This window comes from Astyanax mexicanus, chromosome 3, assembly GCF_023375975.1.
Source record: "Astyanax mexicanus isolate ESR-SI-001 chromosome 3, AstMex3_surface, whole genome shotgun sequence".
In the NCBI taxonomy this organism is placed as follows: Eukaryota; Metazoa; Chordata; class Actinopteri; order Characiformes; family Acestrorhamphidae; genus Astyanax; species Astyanax mexicanus.
Window position 1 is genome coordinate 11771103 of NC_064410.1, and position 22951 is coordinate 11794053.

General features: G+C 39.7%; 2 protein-coding genes across 2 annotated transcripts in view; both read left to right on the top strand.

The window, feature by feature from the left end:
* Positions 1–22951, top strand: part of LOC111197398 (trichohyalin-like) — a 291642-nt gene that overhangs the window by 106846 nt on the left and 161845 nt on the right. The window lies entirely within an intron of this gene.
* On the top strand, positions 9316–10930 carry LOC125799338 (caveolae-associated protein 2-like; the record flags this gene model as incomplete). The annotated part of the gene is made up of 1 exon (XM_049475878.1): positions 9316–10930. A coding segment is annotated over one exon (867 nt), but the record flags the coding sequence as incomplete, so codon positions are not given.

Genomic DNA, 22951 nt, shown 5'->3' on the forward strand with positions numbered 1-22951 from the left:
ATAGCGTTATATTTCTGTGTATTTTAAATGTTTTAAGTTTTATATAATTGTCGGGCAGCACCACGCGCCAGATTGACAATGTGCTTTGTTTTTCAGATATAAAAGTGAAATTCAGTTAAATAATAGCAAAGTTAACTAAAATAAATTTATGTTCAGTCAAAGTTATTTTCTCTTTTAATTTTCCATTTCAAAACTCCAGCATTTGAGTGAGAATAAGCATCTGTTGAAATTTTTAAACAGCAGAATGCCTAGTTACAGTTATTTAGTCTGTGTACTAAACATAAATATAAATCCTTATAACTGACAGAAATAAATATAACTAATAATAATTTATAGTTACAGTGCAGATTTTTAAGTTTATATATTTTTTCATAGTTGATTGCTGAAGGCTCTGGGTGTGGTTTATTTTTATGTGGTAAAGATGTGATGGTATGGAGTATTTTGGAGCGCAGGGTGAGCAATCGCGCTAAGCTTTTTTCCGCCGCCAAGATAAAAACACGCCAGAAATTTACCTCAACACACATCATTTCCAGACCACCACGCCCATCGGTGTTAATATATTCCAACGCTATTTTAAGGACGCGTGCAAGGCCTACAAATAGACTGTTGACGGGTGGCAAAGCGCCACGCTACACGCCTTGTGCGGGGTGTATGATAGGGCTCTTTGTCTGTATGCACAAAGTTAAAAAAAAGTTAATTCAGCTGCTAAAGTAACGTGCAGTAACGGGGTGTCGAAAATGGTAACGGCGTTATAGTTACAGTCAGAGTAATTAGTTAGATTACTCGTTACTGAAAAAAGTAACGGCGTTAGTAACGCCGTTTATTTTAACGCCGTTACTCCCAACACTGGTTACTTGGCAGTTGAGGCAATGGACCATGAACATAGTGTTAGGCTGTGCTTCTGGATTCTTGTCGAGCCAGTATCAGATTGTGGTGGTTTTGCTATTGTTGTTAGTTGAGTGAGTAGTAGATCCTGGCTGAGCCCTATGCATAACCCCAGCTGTTAGGTGCAGGATTTGTCAATTTCCTGTATTATATTACTTACTATAAATTACATAAACAACATTTTAAACATGTATGTAGTGCATTTCTCTAAAAAATAAATTGCTCCTGCAACACAGTCATAAGACATACAGATATAAAATCACTTGTAGTATATAGACACACACCTGATACTACAACTTTTAATTTGATCAAATATGCATCTAATTCTTATAATTTTTTATGCAATAAATTGCTACTTTGAAACATCTTGGACAAACTGATATAAAATCACTTGTCTATAGAGACGCATTTGACACAACTACTACAAGTGATAAAAAATATGCCTCTGTTTAATTTAAATAATTTTTTATTAAAAAAGTGAAATATTAATTGGCTGAACTATACAGAGCATGAGTTATTTTTAGAAGACAGTAACTGTATACTGCTATACAAGTTTGTACACTGACTATTATAAATTATGTCTAAGTTTAATTTCTATAGTGTTGTCCCATGAAAAAAATCAAATAAAATATTTGCAGAAATGTGAGAAAGGTACTCATTTCTGTTAGATGTGTCGCAATAGCAATTTCTTTCATAAAAATTAACCAAAATAAAAGTTGACTACAAGTGATATTATATCTGTATATCCCATATTTTGTGCAACTGCACAAAAAATCTGCTCTTGTATATTTTACCATATTAAAAAATGTAGTTTGATTATCAGGTTTGTCACTTATATACTAGAGAATTTATATGTGTATGCCTTATGGGTGTGATGCAGTAGCAATACAAAATGGCCATACATTAAATTTTATAGAAGTTTATAAGTTTAGTCAATGGGTTTTACCTCATCTCTTCTTTTATTGGGTGTCAAGCCTTAAGTCTAACAACAAATGCTTCTTAGTGCTGTAAATATTTACATTTTTAATCAGGGTCTGTACTCATTGCTACAGTAGGCTCCTTAGTCTTTGGTGTCCGCTGCAGCAATTCCTGCTATCTTCAGCAAATGTTTCTCAGGGAAACAGAAAGGTATGTTCCTCTGTTGTTTGGAAAAGTTTAGGATGTTGAGTGTGAGCAAGAGAATGACTGAAATGCAGATATCTGCTAAATATCTTGTATCAAACGTTACCAAACTGTTTATGTGGAATATTTGTTCATTTTGAAAAGGACGGAATTGATTGAATTATATGGGCGCACTCATGTTGACTCAGGTAGTCTGAAGGGCTTTAAGAGACAAAGAGAGCCAGAAATCGAATAAAAAAATGAAAGGGCTAAAATAAAATGTAATAACCTTTGCTACAATAGCCTTTCTGATTTTTGATGTATAAAATGACAAAATAAAAAAAATAATTAAATCACTTAATTAGCAATTCATTTATTTACTCAAGCACAAGCAATTTGTGACCATAATCATGTTAAAAATGTTAATTATTAACTTAAGGCCTGATCCATGCGAAAATCATAATCAGTGCTTTGACAAGGAGCCATCAACCTCCTAGGTTATGTGAGGCGATCGACTCCAAGCCAGACCCCACTGAAACTAACTCCGGTCAAGCCAGCCTCCACTTCCAAACAAACAAACAAACAAATAAATAAATACATACATACAAATATAAAAAAATTAAGTTGGTCTATTAATTCCTGTAAATTGTATTTAAAAGAAAATAAATGATTTTAAAGATATTTTTATGAGTGTTTGTAATTCAAAATATAAGTCTACTAAAATGTCATTTGAGTTATTTTCCTGACTAACTGGATTCATCATTGATTCCACAGATCAGTTATATGTAATAGAGAGTACAGTGCTATAATGTATCATAAAGTTAATATAAATAAGACATTCTGGTGAATAAATATAAAATACAAGCTCTTTAATGTATGACATTTCTATTTTACTAGTTTACTCTATATTTAGACTATTATTAATATTATTCCTGTTATCATCACAGGTCAATTTCAACACTTATGAGCAGGGCTGGATTGGGACAAAAAATCAGCCCTGGCATTTTTGCATTAGACCGGCCCCTCATAATTAGCGGAGCACAACTGCTTTGTAATTTATGTATGTGGGGTTACAGAGAAGCATAATATATAATATAATATAAGAGGTTTAGTGTAGTGCTGGGTGGTATACCATTGCACAATTTTGAACTGCAGAACTTGCTGAAACTTGCTGGGAGTTCAAATACTGTCACTCTAACTCGCTATTCCCAGCTGTGAGAAAGAAGGAAATTGTGGCTGATTCTAATGACTTAAATTATTGATTAAAATATTTAGTTTTGTAAAGGAAACCGTGTTAAAGTTGCTGGTGTATCTCTTTTTTAAGATCTGTTGTTTACATTATTTAGCTGTTTTTCTGCTAATAAAATCTGATTACCTCATATATTTTGTGGGGCAAAGTAAACTCAATACTAATCAAAGCCTTAATTTAAAGCCTTAGTGTTTTATATTATATATACTCCAAACAGTAGAGTAAGTCACACACCTATATAAAAGCCCAGTCATGCAAAAATATATAAATAAATAATAATAAAAATACAGTGATATACTGTGAAACCGCCAGGATCTTAAAAAATACCGTGATATGCATTTTTGGTCCCAAAACTAGTTTAGAGTCTATTATTAAGTCCTCCATTTTTGTCTGCTCTGTGTAGTTCGATTGATTTTTTTATCCTTTTTATTAAAATCATGTCTAATATGTATTTTCTGAATTCCTCTGATATAACAGCTCAATTCTAATTCTTCAGGTTAAAGGTGCTTCCTCCTTTAAACACCTATAAAATGTATTTGTATCAGGCTACTGTAACACCTGCTCGCACTACACCTTTAAGATCCACCTCTCCTGAGTATTGAGGCTGACTCCTCCTCTCCCACACACCGGTGGGAGATCACTCATCTACAAGACTATATAAACTGGACTCATGCACTGCCTAGTTGCGAGATATTGCCACATTGTGTCTTATCGAGCGTTATTGAATGTTACTGTTTTCCTGGTTTTTGATCTACCGCTTTCCCTTGACTACGATTCTAGCCTAGCGTGTCTTTTCTGGTCTTTTTGAACTTTGCCTAGTGATGGCAAACCGAGGCTTTCTGAAGCACTGAAGCCTTTTTCCTAATTGTATCGAAAAAAGGTTCATTACTCGGAGCTTCATAACACAGTGGACATCAGCGGCACCTGGTGGGCAAAACCTGAAAGTGCTTTGTGTATTTAAAGGACGAGGGGCGTTTTTTTGTCTTTTTACAGTTTTTAAACCTGTTCCAGTGCATTTACATGACATTTGAGGTTTAAATAAAAACTGAAAAAAGGAAATGGAAGAATACTTTGATGTCTGGATAATTTAATGCATTATATTAAAAGACATAACTGTAATATATTTTTAATTAATATATAATACACTTAGAATGTACCTTGATAAGGCACACTGGAGAAACTACACTTGTAATTCTAATTGCATTCACATTGTTGCTTTTTTCCCTTCACCATGTTATTAATCTGTTAATATACCAAATTTTTAAATTATATTATTCACTATTATTCACATCTTTCCAAGCAGGGTTTGTAACATGTTTACATGTATCACTAGTCCATTGCCTATTTTTCCATAGGCAAGGCTCATGTAGATATGCTGCATGGGGGATATGGAAGAATTTGATGAAAGAAATGTATGCTCATAAAGGTGAAGGTGCTTGTGTAAGGGGCAGGGGGCACATATTTAATGGACGTGGTTATGTACATGTGTAATTTAGTTTTTATTTAGGAATAAGATTTTTTCCACAGTGCTGGGGTTCAGTTGGTTTCTTTTTTTAGTCACAACTTCTCCAGCCTTTGAAAAAATCCGCTCACACGGGACAGAGGAGGCTGGTGTGCATAAAAACTCCAGTGCAAGATGATAAAGGTGGGGATACACATTTTTCTGTGATGCCCAGAATCTCAAGGGATCCTCAGTCCGTGGTATGATTGGATCACTTAGGTACCTCTGGACCTCAACAGTGGCATCTGCAGTGGCATTTCTTACTCTCCTGGTTTCTACCACATGGCTGTCCAACAAATCCCACAGCCCTTCACCTGAAAGAATTAAGAAGCATAATAGTCAAATATTTCTTAAAGCATTTGGCACTACATTTTCATGACAGTTATAAGTAAAAACAAAGTTTCATAGGGAGTACCTGTGCTAGGTGTAGTACTGGATGAGGCTACTGTTGCTTCTAATTGTGGCTGACTGGTGGCACTGGAAGTAGATGGAGTGTTTTGTTGTTCTTGGATCCTTATTACAGTTGCACATTCTCCTGTGAGACGTTTAACAGCAGCTTGAGCATTAGACTGGCTACAGAATCCCACAGTTTTATATCGTGGGTCTAAAAGAGTGGCCAGTGTCATGATGCTCATTGTTTCATAGGAGGACACTCGGTCATTTAGCAATCTGAACAGGTTGCTGCACAATTGTATTGACTTTTCATCCTGTGCTTGTGACTGCTTTGTATTCAAGGCATGTCTCAGCATTCGAATGAGGGGAATTACCTTGGATCCTGACACTCTCCGTTCCTCGGATAACTCAGTGGTTGCTTCATTGAATGTAGATAACACACCGAGACACTCATTAATGGTGTGGTATTCTTCTGAAGTCAAAGGTGTCAAATCTGTCTTCAGTGTGACTAAAGCGGCACCAAAGCGGCTCTCTTTGCTGATACATCCTCTGCAGCATGGCAAAAGTGCTGTTCCAGCGGGTCTCTACTTCTTGAATGAGTTTAAGTGTAGGCCTACCCATTTGCCCTTGCATTTGGAACAGTCTTTCTTTGGCAGTTGTGCTGGATCTGAAATATCCAGCAATCTTTCTGGCCTTTGATCTAATGTGCTCCAGTCCAGGTGTTTGATCTATGGCCTTCTTTACAATCAAATTTAAGGCATGTGCAATGCAGATTGTGTGACGCATTTTTTAACAGTCCTGCGCATGCCACCATATTAGGTGCTGCATCTGTCACAAGACATCTCACCTTCTTCTGAATACCCCACTCTGCCATCAGAGCTGTCTTCACCTCAGCCAAGTTTTCAGCAGAATGAGACTTTGGGAATTTTCCCACTCCCAGCAGAAAAGTTGATAGCTCATCCTTCTCATTTATAAAGTGACATGTGATGGCCAAATATGCATCCATATGTATAGATGTCCACATGTCAGATGTAAGGCTCACAGCTGTGGCTTTCTGCACCTCTTCTTTGGCCTTTTCTTTTGTCTCTGTGTACTTAGCTTCCACCATACTTTTCAACGCTTTTCTTGATGGGATGACATAAGTAGGATCCAAGATACCTACAAACTCCCTAAATCCAGCATCATCCACTATTGTGAAGGGCTGTAAATCCTTAACAATCATATTCACCAAAGCACTGTCAAGCATTTGTTGTCTTGGCCCTGAACAAATATAGGGATATGTTACATATGTTTAATTGTACAGAATTTGTAATGTGATTCACTAGAATTTGGCATACTGTGTATATACCAATCTATGTTGGAAGGTGACCTTTGCCAAATAATACACAGGATTCACAAGAAAGAATAAATAATGAGTGGCATACGATGAAGGATAGAATATGTAAACTAATAAAAAAGAGTAAGCAATACCTTGGGTACTTGACAGAGTTGTTCGGCTTTGGCAAGGAATGTTTTCATGTTTTGCTCGAAAATGTCTTAGCATTGAAGAGGTGTTATTGTTGTAAGCCAACTGCTGAGAGCAGACTAGGCACTTCACCTGAGGCAAAACATCCACAACTTTTAAACCAGGAAATGCATACAGGGATTTTAACATTTAAAAATGGTGTGCATCTCTGTATAAAAATTATTTCAAAATATGTTGTCATAAGGCAACACTTTTACTGGATGTATGCCATGACAGTACACACATTGAACTATGAGGATATATATATATATATATATATATATATATATATATATATATATATATATATATATATATAATTATTGTACACTCTTACAGAACTAATAAAATGCCATATGTCTAAAAGGCATAGTTTTCTTCCAAAGTTTGTATTTTCTAAATAATAATTTTCTACCTTATTTGATGGCAAAAGTTCAAAGTGTTCCCAAACTTCAGAACGGCCTCTTTTTCTTACTGGTTCCATTCTAATATTTTATTATCTACTATCTATATCTTATCTATCTATCTATATATGATCTATCTATATCTTATCTTATCTATCTATCTATCTATCTATCTATCTATCTATCTATCTATCTATCTATCTATCTATCTATCTATCTATCTATCTATCTCTCTCTCTCGCTCTCTCGCTCTCTGTCTCTGTATCTGTATCTCCGCTAACAACCCTCGAACTGCGCGCCAGGATTTGCCGCTTTTGAATCTTTCCCTGAAGCAGTCACGTGGTTGTGTGCCGAAATGAAGCTTCGGACGTCATTGGTCACGTGATCTTTGTAGAACGAATCAAGCACCGGCTCAGTGATTCGAACCAATGCGTGTCGTTTTTTCAACACACGCCTCGAAGCTTCAGGTTCATCACTAACTTTGCCTGTTTGACTACGATTTTTGCCTTCTGATTTGGACTAATAAACCTGTCTGCATTTGCATCCAAACTCCTGGTTGGTTTCTTACAGAATATCTCGCCACCAATGGATGCAGCAGGGAACCGGGACCTTAATGAGGTCGTGGCTGAACAATCACGAGCTGTAGAACTCGTACAACAACAACTCAATCAACTGGGTACAGCGTTTAACTCACTGACTGAGCGTCTGGAGGCTCTGTTTAGCAACCAGCCTGCTAATCCCGTCCAGCAGGTGGTTAACCCACCAGCACAACCTCCTCCTGTACCAGAACCCCAGCCACCTGCATTAACTCCTCTCAAAATACCTCCCGGCCGGACTCTTGGCGCTCCTGGAGTAGCGCGTAGGGAAGGGGGTTCTGTAACACCTGCTTGCACTACACCTTTAAGATCCACCTCTCCTGAGTATTGAGGCTGACTCCTCCTCTCCCACACACCGGTGGGAGATCACTCATCTACAAGACTATATAAACTGGACTCATGCACTGCCTAGTTGCGAGATATTGCCACATTGTGTCTTATCGAGCGTTATTGTTGTTACTGTTTTCCTGGTCTTTGATCTACCGCTTTCCCTTGACTACGATTCTAGCCTAGCGTGTCTTTTCTGGTCTTTTTGAACTTTGCCTGTTTGACTACGATTTTTGCCTTCTGATTTGGACTAATTAACCTGTCAGGGCTGCTTTATGAATTCATGCAACACAACTATGTCTGACACTGTTTTACTCTTATTCAGGGTGGGCATACCTTTTGCTTATATTACTTTTATACTTTTTTACACTTACTTTAGTCATGCTTAAATTGCAAAGCTTTTCCTTATAATTTATCGATTTTAAAATCTGTTATTTCACTTGTTTGAGTGCTGTTTAAAACATATTGAACCACAGCATAGGGGCTACACATTCAAACTACTATGCAGCCTTTCAACACAGCTTTAACCTAAATATCTAAAATGCTATAATGCAGCCTAAAAAGACGCTGCTGCTCATCCAACACTTCTCAGTCTTGACAGTTTGCTATTTTATCAGAATAAGGGGGCGTGGCTGGCAGATTTTGGGAAGTATGCAAATACTAATTAATATTGATACTAATCAATCGCCATTGCTCATCATTCTCATGTAACAGAGCTAACGTTACCTCCATCACCTCAAAGTCCCTGTGTAATACAAACGTTACCTGTTTACGTGCTACACTTTCCCGCTCAGTCTGTCCCTCGGTTTTTCCGTCACAAGTCTGCATCCCTGTCTGCTGCTGCTGAGGACGTGGAGGCTACAGCAGCGAACATGTCTGTGATTTTAACACATTTTGTAGCAGCTACAGTGAGACTCTTCCATTTATTCACGCCCGCTTTCTGCCGCTTCTGTTTCTCCATGCTGCCTCTCCTTTAACATACACGCTCAACACTGAACGTAGCGGGAGTAGTTAATGCGGATCACGCAGAGAGAGGGTGGGGCCACTTTCGTCCTATATCCTGTCCTATATCCTGTGGCGTACCGGGCAAATGCCCGGTACGCCACATTACCAGTCCAGCCCTGGCTCGGGCCAAGCTAATTCCAAGTTTTCCTTAAAGTAGAAGACTAGAACTCTTCATCTCATGTGTATTTGTTAGTATGTAGGCATTCTCCCCATCTGGGTTTACTAAACATTAATTTTGAGTGTAATAAATTGTAGTTGTTAATAATCCTCAAGTGTAAGTAAACTATACTAAAAACATTGGTTAATACAAGAGTCTCTAATGTTAATACTGTCTGTATGTGTTTGTCCTTTTTCAGGAAGACAATGAGATTCCAACCACAGTGCTATCTAAGGATTCCAATGCAGATATCGCCTCAACTTCTGTCCTGGATGATGTACCTGCTTCTCCACCCGCTTCAGCCATGGACACCAACCATTCCCACGATGAAGGCCTGCAGACCATCAGCCTGTCCTCCGAAGAAGACGAGGGAGCCGCCAGCCCCCTGGCAGAGGGAAGCACCGAGCCCCTGGGTGAGCTCCATGAGGAGGACCTCCTCCCTGGCATGGGGTCCGACCGTCAGGAGCGCTCCAGCCTGAAGAAGGTGGACAGCCTGAAGAAGGCATTCTCCAAAAGCAGCATCGAGAAGAAGATCAACAAACTCGTGCCTCCAGAGAGACGTGAGAAGATCAAGAAGAGCTTCACACCCAACCACCCCAAAAGCCCCACCACCAAAAGCTCCTCCTTCCGCATCTCACCCATGACCTTCAATGTCAAGAAGGTGCGGGATGGCGATGGAGAAGCTGCTCAGCCTGAGAGCTCACCGACCTCCCTGACCACCGTCAGCATCCCCACTATGGGAGGGCTGGACGGAGAGGTGCCTGTGGCCGAAGTGCACGTGGAAGAAGAGAAGGCTAATGGGAAGGAGCCCAGTACCTCCACACCGGGCAGTGCGGATGGTGGCCTCTCCGTAACAGAGGATGCAGACCTTGACAATGGTCCCACAGCTACACTTGCAGAGGAGGAGGTTCTGCAGGATCAGGAGGAGGATGATGAAGATGATCATGAAGATGGCGCTGATGAAAACAGAGGAGAAGAAGAGGAGGAGGAGTCCAGGCCTGAACCAGCATCCACAATGTCAGCCGCCACCCCCGCTGTGGCAGTCCAGCAGGCCTCTTAGATACACTAGGTGTAGCACCACTAGTGCTCCAGCTGTTCTAAAATCCTTGATATAAGAGCTACCCCTCTGTTAAAGCCAGTTAACATGTGGCTAATATAAGAGATCATCTGTTTAAAAATAAGAATAACCCATATTTCTGTAAACTATAAGATATTTACTTTCCATAACTGGGATTTTATATGGTAATGGGTGAATACACTTAAAAAAGTATATTGTAATAATAATAATGTTCTGCCTCACTTTATAGAGTAGTGTTTCTCAGTCCAGTTCCTAAAGATAGCTAGGTGATGCCACATTTTTGGCCAATTCCAGCTCCCATAACAATTAGAGTGAATACAGTAACCTAACTCGGGTCTGGCCCAGAACAATTGCACCAATACCTGCGAGAGGACATCTTGGTTCGATTGCATCTGCAAGCAGTCTCTAAAATGAACAGCTTTTTTTATTTACATCAAAACACAGCAATATGAGTGTTATTACCTAAAAAAAACACATGTGATTTGAACAGATGCAAATACACATACACAAAACGCAACAAGGAGTTCTCATTTTTAACTAAGTATGTTATATGCTGTGAGCCAAGCTGAAGAACAAAGTGTAGTTCCAGATTTCTCCTGGATGCCCTCAGTCAGCATGTGTATATATGTTAAGTTCTGTCAGCAGCTCACCTGATTTACCACATTTATTAATTTACCAAACCAGTTGTTGATATGATGAGAACTAAAAATAACTCTATTAAAGATAAGAAGATGTTTTAAGGACAACAGTGCTGAAAAATCAGTGCTTTTTGCAAAATTGCTATTTGCATTTATTGTAATGCTAGTGTATCACCAGTGTTGGGCACGTTACTTTGAAAAAGTAATTAGTTATAGTTACTCGTTACTTCTCCAAAAAAGTAACTGAGTTACTAACGGAGTTACTCCACTATAAAAGTAACTAGTTACCAGTAAAAGTAACTATCGCCTTACTTTTATTATTCGCCCGTCAAAAAAAAAGGAAATCAATTATGTATTTACTATTATTATTAGAAAAATAACAAACGAAAATAAACCCAAAATGTTGACAAAAATATAATCTAACGAATTACAAAAAATAAAAACGAAATTCTTCACAGAACCAAAGCAAATTACTAAAACATATAATACTGAAAAAAACGGGAAAAACGCGTCTGGGGATGGAGTTAAACAAACCAAGCCACACTCAAAGGAAATATTTATATATAAACAAAACAAAATAATGGACGAAAACAACACTCTAATGACCGTTAAAATAGTATTAATATAACAGTTTCACCAAAAGAGAATAGAGCTTAGATCGGGCCCAAAAAATCCGCAAGTCAAACGCGGAGGTGTTCGCGTGCGCCCAGAGCTACGTGATTACATTTTTCATTTTATTATAGTTTAATTCAGTAAGTTTTAATTTGTTTTTAGGGTGGGCTTGCTAGTTTTTGTTAGTTTTCACACATCTCATCAGAGAGATCAATCTAATAAACGTGAGAGAAAGAGAGAGAGAGAGAGAGAGAGAGAGAGAGAGAGAGAGAGAGAGCGAGAGATTTGCTTGTTCTGGAATTACTCACAGGTAAAGGTTCTCACACACTGTATTTCCTGTTTCTCTTTCATCTGCCTCGCGCTCATATTGTAATCCCATGTAATCTGCAGTTTTTCAGTGTTTTCTGTCGTATTTTGCAGCTAGCGCGAGCGCTTTACACAAGAACTAACGCCACGGACCACGAGGTGATGCGCGCTCGGCAACACCGCCCGCTGTACAACTCCGCTGTACAACAGCGCTTATAAATAAATTAAACACGAAAATTCAGTAATTTTAGTTCGTTTTAGTTAGTTTTATAAACACAAAATACAGATCCAGATAGTTATGTTTTTTCCTTTTAATTACCGTTTTTATTAGATTCAGTTAACACAAATGTTTTTTCACTTTCAGTTTTCGCTATTTCGTTCCCTTTAGTGAACAATAATAATTGGTTACTTAGCAACATTGTGATTATCATGTGATGGAAGGTGTTTATTGAAATGATTCATAATCAATGACGTGTGATGATTCATAAACAATGACGACTATTAATGATATTACTTTTTGTTCTATGCGATGATAATGTGTACTGAACTGAACATTCTACCCTCAGTGAGCATTTCTGAAATGCTGAGTGAGAGTTTTCTCTATCTGGCGCCAGCAGTGTGTGTCTATGTGTGTGTCTATGTGTTTAAGGAATGTACGTCACTGGGTTTTCTGTCTAACTATCTGGCGCCAGGGTCATTTTTCCTTTTTGCTTGTAGAAGGCCAGGAGAACCAGCCTGATATGCTCACTAAGGGATTATGTCATACCACATGTCAGAAGAAGTTGACGTGTCACAATGGTGGCACTGTGCCCATAATTGGGAAGCAAGATAGTAAGGGTGGGGTATAAAGAGAGCGTGGCACTCTTGCAAGGCAGGAGATCACTCTGTATTCATTACGCGTGTCTTCTCAATAAATCTTGTTACTCATTCTGATCAAGACTCAGAGACTCTGCAGTTTATTTCATCCTGTCATTATTTTCCACCACAATTTGGCGTCACGGAACAGGATGAGCATGGTCTTGCGATGGAGGGGGAGAGACTAGCACCTGCCGAGGACGCTCTCCAGCAAAACAGCTGGGCCCAAGAAGCAAGGGAAAAATTCCACAGAAAAAAGGACAAGTACCGCGGGGGTAAGTGCAGCCTCTCACCCCCCATTCGCAAATCCAGGCCTCATCGACAAACATTGGTGGTGAGTGACAGGTTAACTAATTTACTCATTAAGAAAATTTTAAATACAAAAATTTTGTTCTTAAATTAATTTACTCCCCTCCATCCTTCCTTCAGCACTCCGCCCTGGACAGTGTATAGTTACATGACGGTGTACAAGACTAGCCTGGTCATAGCGAGGCCTTTATTGATGTATGTAAATATATCTCTGAAGTTAAAGAGAAGACTAGCCTGGTCATAGCGAGGCCTCTATTGATAGACGTGTCATTAGAGTAATAGGTCCCGGGACCGTGGGGAGGAGTGCATAAATAATACTAATAGTACAGGGTACTGATTGTGTATTAAGCAGGGATAGAAGAAGGAAGGTGAGACGTGATTATTGGGGCTAAATTACTCTGAGTCATTAAAATCGAATGAGAAAACAAAATGGGATCCCAAGTAACTAAAGAATTGAAATTTAATCCAAAAATTCATGATGCAGCTCTTTTCAATCAAATGAGCCAAGACTATATGTGTATGTCTGTGTGTGTGTGTGTTTATGTAGTGTTGTTCAAAGGTTTGGAATCATTAGCATATAAACCCAATATACATATATTAAAGTAGGGCAGAATATTGAGCCATGCTGGAACTGTTCAATGTAACATGTTTTATTATCTTTATGGAGAATGCTGTAGAATTCTGAGGATGGCAGTTTAGTGAATATGTGAGACAGCTTCATGTTTAAATAGTAGTGATGAGTTATGTACAAATGTCCACATTGTGAAAGTCATCCCTGATTGAAACAGAAAAGAGATGAGGATTCCAGGCTTTTGATACAATGTGTGTGTGTGTTTCTGCGTGTGTTGAATAAAGCAGTGAGAGAGATAGACAAAACATCTCTTCTCTGCTATCTTCTATCACATTTGGTGTGTGTGTGTGTGTGTGTGTCTGTGCGTGTGTGAAAGTGTGTATGTTTCTAACATTTGTCTAACTTTGATATTCTATAAGCTAATCTAATGATGAATATAATGTGTGTGTGGCTGTGTCAGAATCGCTCCCTATTCCAGAAATAGTGCACTATATAGTGTATAAACCATTTTTGCAGTACTGTTTAAAATCCCAGCAGTACATTCTGTTCCCTATATAGTTCACTATGAAAAACCTAATGCATCACAAAATTTAGAAATTCCAAAATATACTATAATGCAATGTAGTGCTGTTGTATCAGACGTCCTCAGAGCAGGACAAACATGGTTTATTGTTTGGTTGTTCCATAATTCGTTTAGTAAATAGAAAATGCTACATAGTGAAAGAGTTAATGAGTGAGCCATTCTGAACACAGCTTCTGTCTTCATGTGGTTTAGGCCTTTTCTATTCTTATTCTTTTCTTATTGAGACTGACTTCAGCTCAGTCTCAGCTGAATGAGATTTAAAGAATACACATATCTAATTTCTCTAGTGGTTCTCATGTATCTCAGTCTATGCTGATCTTTTGATTCTCTTAATGAGGATGGTAGATTTTAGAAACCAGTAAGAAAAGACCTTACTTTCTTTGAAAAGGTTTAATTTGACAAACTTAATATTGGATCTATTACGAGCTGCAGTGAATTGGGTCTCTCTTTCTGACTTTTAAACAAGGAGACATCAGATGTTTTTAAAAAAAAATATATATATATATGGAGCTTTCTGTTTTGCTTTCCATATGTTTTCTATTTCTCGCAATGAAGAACTTGCTTGCATATTCTTGGCTATATTTTGAGTCCCCATCAGAGCACAACAATATAATGTTAATGTTTATACAGTTTAGAAATATCAAGCATTGTTTGGCTGGAAATAATTTTTTGTTTTAGTTATTTCATGAGGCTAAACAATTTTTAACCATGTTAGAATTCCTTTCAGGATTTCTTTTTTATTATTATTTTTTTTCTTTTAAGGGTTTTTTTGGAGGGATTTTTCTCTTTTGACTGAATGTTGCTCAGTGCTGTTTTCTGGGTGTTTTGAGAAGGCGGGGGTGGTGCTCATCACAGGAGTTTTGACCCTCAGAGACAGGGTCCTCTGCAACAGTACTGTGAACATCATCTGAACCAGAGCACTTCATGAGGAGAGTCTCAGATGAGAGACTGTGTTTGGTCCAGCTGTCGGTCGATGGACTTTTACCTTTCTTTTTTTTAAAAAAAAAAAAGGGAGGTTTTAGCTTTTTTTGTTTCTCTTTTAAATAGTGTTTCTCATCAAAAACTTTGATGAATTAAAAATAATATCTAGTTCAGGAAAAAATCTTTAATTTCATTGTAAACAGTAGCCAAACATGGTTGCTTGGCAGATTAATACATTAGAGGCCTATCACACATTGGCCCTCAATTTTCACTGAAAAGTTTTTTTTTTTTAGATTTACATTATGTAATTTATGTTGCCTAATGACTATGATTTGTATAAAACATTTTTAATAACAATCATCTCCATTAAGGCTTATGTAAGGGAAGTTGTTTACTGGCTTTTGACAAAATTAATACATATAAACTCAGATGTAGTTGTAACTAGCTAAAGTAACCAAGCATGCTGGCTTAAATAAAAATCAACCATTTAAAATCTTATTAATACATCAATGTAGACTATCAACTACAAAAAGAGCTTTGTTTGCTCCAAAAGCTTAAAAAAAATAGGGTAAGATAGAAATCTTTCTCTTATATGTGCATTAATATTAATGCTAAATTAATTCAATATATATAATAATAACTAGCTTGCTAAACCACCAGCTAACAGTCTTGCAACTATGCCAAACAAGTGAAACTTAAATATGTTTTTATTTTTTGCAATTAATTTACAGGTAGCACAGTTCGCAAAAATATATATTGGAACTGAACAAGGAAAATAAATATTAGGCTAATGACTTCTAACAGGACCACTGCAGCTCATAGCTTCAAAATCACTGTCATAGGAACTAGTTAGTCTAAACTTAGGTGGACCATCCCTACAACAGCTTGTGGACACAACTCCACACACATTAAAATTCTAACATCAGCCAAATGTTTTTTAGACTCAGGTTAACAGATGGAAAATAAGTTTACAAAGGATATAGAGGAAATGCACTGACTGCATCATACTCATCAGAGTTTTGGAGGAACTGAACCCTCAAATAACAGCACCAATAAGAATAAATATTATGAGCAATGCTTTAAGGATTTCTGAGTATGTGTAAAGTTGAGGATTGTGGGTCTATAGATTGGCATTAAGAATGTTGGGCACATAACAAACTATTTTAAAATAAATACAACTAAGATTAATCTGAAGTGCACAAATAAGTTTTAGATGGGCTTCAAAGGAAGAACTAGGTGATCCCTGATGGATATAAACTGATAGAGAGTTACAAATCTTTGGTGCATAAATACAAAAGGCAACGTTAAATGTTCTCAACAAATGAGCTGGAATTGTCGATCTGTCAGGAGTCCTGATATATACTTAGCTGCTAAGCCATTGTCACGATTGACCCTGGCGGTTCGCCTCCCAGACACAGGAGGTCGCTCTCTCCTCAGTATTAACTTGCACACCTGTTTTGCTTCTGATCTAATTCTCTCTCTATTTAAGGACACCGCACCTGAGCAGAGGTGCGACGTCTTGTTATATCGTGTGAATTCTGGTTATACTGATCTTGTTCCGTTTTTTGACTTCGATTTTTGGATTTCCCTTGCCTGATTTGTTTGCCTGGTTAATTTTTGTGACTATTATTAATAAACCTGCGTTTGGATCCCACTGTCTGGTCTTGTGTGACATAAGACGTCGCCGAGCATGGATCCAGCAGGAATGGAACAGCGGATGGCCAACCAGGAGCAGAAGTTGGAGGAACTAGTTCAGCTGGTCCAAGGTGTGTTACAGCGCATTGCTTCCCCCACAACAGAACAACAACCGGTGGCTGAGGCAGGACAAGCTGTTGCTAATGAGGCGCTGGCTAACCCCCCCTCCTCCTCCGCTTTTATAGCTGTTCCTGAACGCTACGACGGCTCTCCGGACACTTGTAAGAGCTTTCTAATGCAATGCACTCTGTACATTAACCACAACGCACACCAATTTCCCTCTGAGACGGACAAGATTCATTTTGTCATGTCACTACTTACCGGTAAGGCCAAGGAGTGGGCTACTGCCCTGTGGTCTTCTAATAGTTCAGTGTTATGCTCAGAATCCGAGTTTTTGTCGCAGTTCAAAGCAGTGTTTGATCACCCGGCCGCCGGAAAAGAGGTGGGCTTAAGACTGTGCGAGCTCAGACAAGGCACCCGTTCTGCGGCTAGTTACGCCCTAGATTTTCGCACGCTCGCAGCCGGCAGTGGGTGGAGCGAACCCGCGCTGCTCACTGTGTTTCAGCGAGAGTTAAGGGAGGACCTTCAGGCTGAACTCGTTTTTCGCGGGCAGGAACTGACTCTGGATCAGTTCATTCAGACAGCCATTTCCATGGATAATTTGCTGCGAGGCAAACGCAGACTAACACGAGAGCCGAGACCACTCACCAGCGCCAGCCTCTCCACCCCCGCCCCCCAGTGTGAAGCAGAGCCCATGCAGCTGGGAAGAGCACGCCTCACTCCAGAGGAGAAGCTCCGCCGACGCAGGCAAGGTCTATGTTTATACTGCGGCCATGCCGGCCATATCTGCGCTTCCTGCCCCGTCCGTCCCAGTGCTACTGGGGCGGCAGAGGTGAGTCTGACTCAAATCTCTGTTACTCCTAAACATATGATGTTGAAAGTTCAGATTGCTGTGGGTTCAGACAAGTTTTTTGTTTCAGCCCTTGTAGACTCGGGAGCAGCAGGGAACTTCATGGATGTGAATCTGGCCAAGCAACTGCAAGTACCACTTCAAGCCATGGTCACTCAGCTCAGGATCAAAGCCTTGGATGGAAGACCACTGGGGCAAGGAACTGTTTCCAAAAGTACAGATGAACTGGTAATGCAAATTGGCCTCTTTCATGAAGAAAGATTGACTTTTTTAATTATTGACTCTCCCGAACATCCCATAATCTTGGGGTACCCCTGGTTAGCCCTACATGACCCCTTGATCTCTTGGAAAATCGGAGAAATTACTAAATGGAGTGACTTTTGTCTTGGGCACTGTATGTCTATTAATTGTTTTGCCACTTCTGTAGAGAGTCCAGAGTTACTTAATCCCATTAACAGCCCTGCTTGTTATTATGATCTAAGGGAGGTATTTAGTAAAGAACGCGCCACTAAACTTCCCCCACACAGACCATGGGATTGTGCCATAGATCTCCTTCCCAACACTATGCCTCCACGCAGCAGGGTGTATCCCTTATCAGAACCAGAAACCCAGGCCCTAGAAACTTACATAGATGAGGCTCTTGCTATGGGCCACATTAGACCCTCCACTTCACCTTGCGCTGCAGGGTTTTTTTTTGTTGAAAAAAAAGACGGAGGCCTTCGCCCATGCATTGATTATAGAGGTCTTAATGCTATCTCAGTGAAATACCCATACCCCTTGCCCTTGGTCCCCTCAGCACTAGAAAAGTTGAGAAATGCAAAGATTTTCACGAAACTTGATCTCAGAAGCGCGTACAATTTAATTCGCATTAGGGCAGGAGATGAATGGAAGACCGCCTTTGTCACCACTAGGGGGCATTATGAGTACCTTGTGATGCCATATGGCCTGGCTATGGCCCCCTCAGTTTTCCAAGCTTTTGTAAATGAGGTGCTCAGGGACATGATTGACAGATGGGTCATAGTATTTATAGACGACATCTTAATTTACTCCTCCACTCTCGAGGAACATATTAACCATGTTAGAGCAGTGTTAAAGCGTCTCCTTAGTAACCAGTTGTTTGTCAAAGCTGAGAAATGCCTGTTTCATGTGCATGAACTATCATTTTTGGGGTACAACATTCAGCCTGGAGGAGTAAGTATGAACTCTGACAAGGTTAGTGCAGTTGTAAACTGGCCCAGACCCAAGACAGTCAAGGAGTTACAGCGTTTTTTGGGGTTTGCCAACTTTTATAGGCGATTCATTAGAGGGTTTAGCTCCACTGCTGCCCCACTCACCACCATGCTCAAGGGTAAAAGCAAAACCCTCAATTGGTCTACAGCTGCAGAACAGGCTTTTTTAGCTCTAAAAACCAAGTTTACCACTGCTCCCATACTTAGACACCCTAATCCAGAGTTACCTTTTGAGGTGGAAGTTGATGCATCAGATACAGGAGTAGGGGCTGTACTATCACAACGCTCAGGCATCCCACTCAAATTGCATCCTTGCGCATACTTTTCTCGTAAGCTTAGCGATGCGGAAAGGAACTATGACATTGGAAACAGAGAGCTTCTAGCCATGAAATACACCTTAGAAGAATGGCGTCACTGGCTAGAGGGAGCTAGCCACCCATTTGTAGTATACACTGATCATTGTAATTTAGAGTATATTAGAACAGCCAAACGATTGAACTCTAGATAGGCTCGTTGGTCGTTATTTTTCAACCGTTTCGACTTTTCAGTGACCTATCGTCCAGGCTCTAAGAATGTTAAGGCAGATGCTCTCTCCCGTATGTTCTCAGACTCCGACCAGGCTAACAGTAGCAAACATGAGACCATCCTGTCCCCCTCTTGTGTTGTAGCTCCGGTAGTTTGGGATATTGATACTGAGATCCAACTAGAATTGGCAAATGAACCCACCCCAGAGAATTGTCCAGTCGGGAAATCGTTCGTCCCTACTTCCCTGCGTAACCGTGTTCTCAATTTGGTACATTCCACTCCCAGTTCTGGTCATCCAGGTATAGTTCGCACTGCTGAGGTACTACACCGCAAGTACTGGTGGCCCTCTTCTATGGAGGATGTTGCACATTATGTACAAAATTGTGAAACCTGTGCTCAGTGTAAAACGCCCCGTTCACCTCCTGCAGGTTTATTAGTGCCTTTAGAAATCCCACGTCGCCCATGGTCACACTTAGGCATAGACTTTATCACTGACTTGCCTCCCTCTAGGGGTTACACCACCATTCTTGTCATTATAGACCGATTCTCCAAATCTTGCCGGCTAATCCCACTCAAAAAACTCCCCACTGCTTGGGAGACAGCAGAAGCTTTGTTGGAGAATGTGTTTAGATTTTTCGGATTACCAGAGGACATTGTATCTGACAGGGGCCCGCAGTTTACCTCCCGAGTATGGCATGATTTTTGTAAAACACTTAACATTCATGTAAGCCTTACTTCAGGATATCACCCTAATTCAAATGGCCAAGTAGAAAGACTTAACCAGGAGATTGGACGTTTTTTACGCTCCTATTGTTCTCGCAATCAAAATGATTGGAGTTCCTTCATCCTTTGGGCGGAATATGCTCAAAATTCTTTGATCAGCTCCTCCTCCGGACTAACACCTTTTCAGTGTGTTTTGGGATACCAACCCCCATTTCTCCCTTTTGACACAGAATCTAGTCATATTCCTACAGTTACTGAGTGGAAGGAGAGGAGTGAACAAACCTGGGAGGAGGCTCATGTGCGGCTCCAGCGTGCTGTTCGTCGGATGAAGACTCAGGCTGATTGAAGAAGAAGGGCAGCTCCAAACTTCCAAATTGGACAAAGGGTCTGGTTGTCTACAAGAGATTTGAAACTGAAACTTCCCTCAAAGAAGTTAAGTCCTCGCTTTATAGGCCCCTTTAGAATTGTCAAACAGGTTACACCCGTGTCTTATCAGTTAGCCCTGCCAGCAAATTATCGTATTGCTCCCACTTTCCATGTCTCTCTGCTCAAACCTGTTTCTTCTTCTTTACAGAACCCAGGGTCAGTGACTGAGCCTCCGCCCCCGCTGGACATTGATGGTGCTCCCGCCTATAGTGTAAACTCTCTTTTGGACTCCAAGCTCCGTAGGGGTCGACTCTTCTATCTAGTGGACTGGGAGGGTTACGGTCCGGAAGAACGGTCTTGGGTTCCAGCCTGTGACATCCTTGACCCTTCTTTGATATCTGATTTTCATAGGGATCATCCCAATCGGCCAGCTCCCAGACCCAGGGGTCGCCCCCGGCGTAGAGTTAGAGAGTCGGCGGGAGCCGACCGTCAGGAGGGGGGTGATGTCACGATTGACCCTGGCGGTTCGCCTCCCAGACACAGGAGGTCGCTCTCTCCTCAGTATTAACTTGCACACCTGTTTTGCTTCTGATCTAATTCTCTCTCTATTTAAGGACACCGCACCTGAGCAGAGGTGCGACGTCTTGTTTGTTTTCTCTACAGCATTTCGAAGCATTTCTTGTTATATCGTGTGAATTCTGGTTATACTGATCTTGTTCCGTTTTTTGACTTCGATTTTTGGATTTCCCTTGCCTGATTTGTTTGCCTGGTTAATTTTTGTGACTATTATTAATAAACCTGCGTTTGGATCCCACTGTCTGGTCTTGTGTGACAGCCATTAAGAGATTTTTACACTTTTTACACTAAATGAATATTAAAATCCAATCTAAATAATCTTCTCTTTTTTTATGTGTGAGTTAGAACTGTAGCTGCAGCATTCTGACCAATATGTAATTTGTAAATTGGAGAGAATAATAATTGTAATCCAGAGAATAATGCATTACAATAGTCTAATCAAAACAAAGGTGTAGATCAGCTTCTCAGCATCTAGTGTAAGAAAATGTCTAATTAATGTATAAAAATATATACATTATTATGGTTGAAGATTAAATTAGACAATGTGAAAGGTTAAAAGAAAATAAGAAGGCATTTGATAAATAAATGTTGAGACTATGTATTCTATAGTCTAGAGCGAAACAGTGACAATGTTGAAAAACATGACTTGATTTTAACACTTTTAAACTTCATGTTGTAATTCTGGGAGAAAAAAAAAAAAAAAAAAAAAAGTGGAAGTTAATGTAGTAAACATTTGTTTATGAATCTTCTCAGATCCATGGTGGGCATAACGAGGCAGGGAGAGTCCGGCGTGGGGACTGGTGTGCAATAGGCCCCAGCATGTCCACAGCTGAGATGAAGAAACACTTGTTCTCATACTCTGTATGCGGACACTTGTCATTACTCCCGGGGCTTCTTAGGCGTTATGTAGACCATCATGGAATCTTGGATGATTCCATTTGGTCTAGAAGCGGGGAGTGAAGGGTGTGATTGGAGATAACCACACCTTCACACTCTTATTCTTAAATGTTTTATACATTTATATATACAGTTATTATTTCTACTGTTCACTTTATAATTCACTTAATAACCTTATGATCTCTGCTCTCTTTTTAACTGTCACGGCGACACAAGGCTTTGGAGGTTGTTTTTACTTTTTCAGGAATCGGGAAGGTCAGAGTGTTTTCATCAACAATGAGAGCTGTGAGGAGAACGTGACCCTGAGTGGCAGAGAAGCTTCACTGCTGTTCTGCTGTTCTGGGACCAGTGCATATGAACTAGGAGACAACAAGTTATCTGAGTGAAGTGCTGGAAACCTCTCCTCAGATAGCCAGAAGATCTTTCCATCCACTCTTTTCCTCTGTCTCATCTTCTCACAGACTCTAGGACACTTAAGGACTGTCTGCTGTGTTCATGAAGGACACAGTGCCGAACATCATGATAAGAACTTGTTGCTCAGACGGGCTGGAGCTAATCACGTCATTAAAACTGGACAACATGCTGTTAACTGGACTCTGCTGACGTAATCATATTGATAAGTTCTGTACAATCACATGTCATTTGCAAAATGTATAACTGCTTGGATGAAGTATGAGGAATTCTCTCTGGCCCTCGACTGGCTTTAGGTTATTTCTCTTTCTTTCTGTCTCTCTCTCTCTCTCTCTCTCTCTCTCTCTCTGGGTTGCGAATGTGTTGACCTATCGAGATTTTATTTGTTGATGTACTTTTACTCTTTTCTAATATATATCTATTAATTTTTGTTCCGCCATATGCAGAAGAAAGGCCAGTTCCTGCAAGTTGCAGTAGATACAATAGAGTTAGATACTGCATTTGGGCTAGACCGTTTGTTTGATGAAGGTAAAGAAAATTATCTGTAAAATTATAATTATTGATTCAGAATCAAAGGGGGGAGTGTGATGGAAGGTGTTTATTGAAATGATTCATAATCAATGA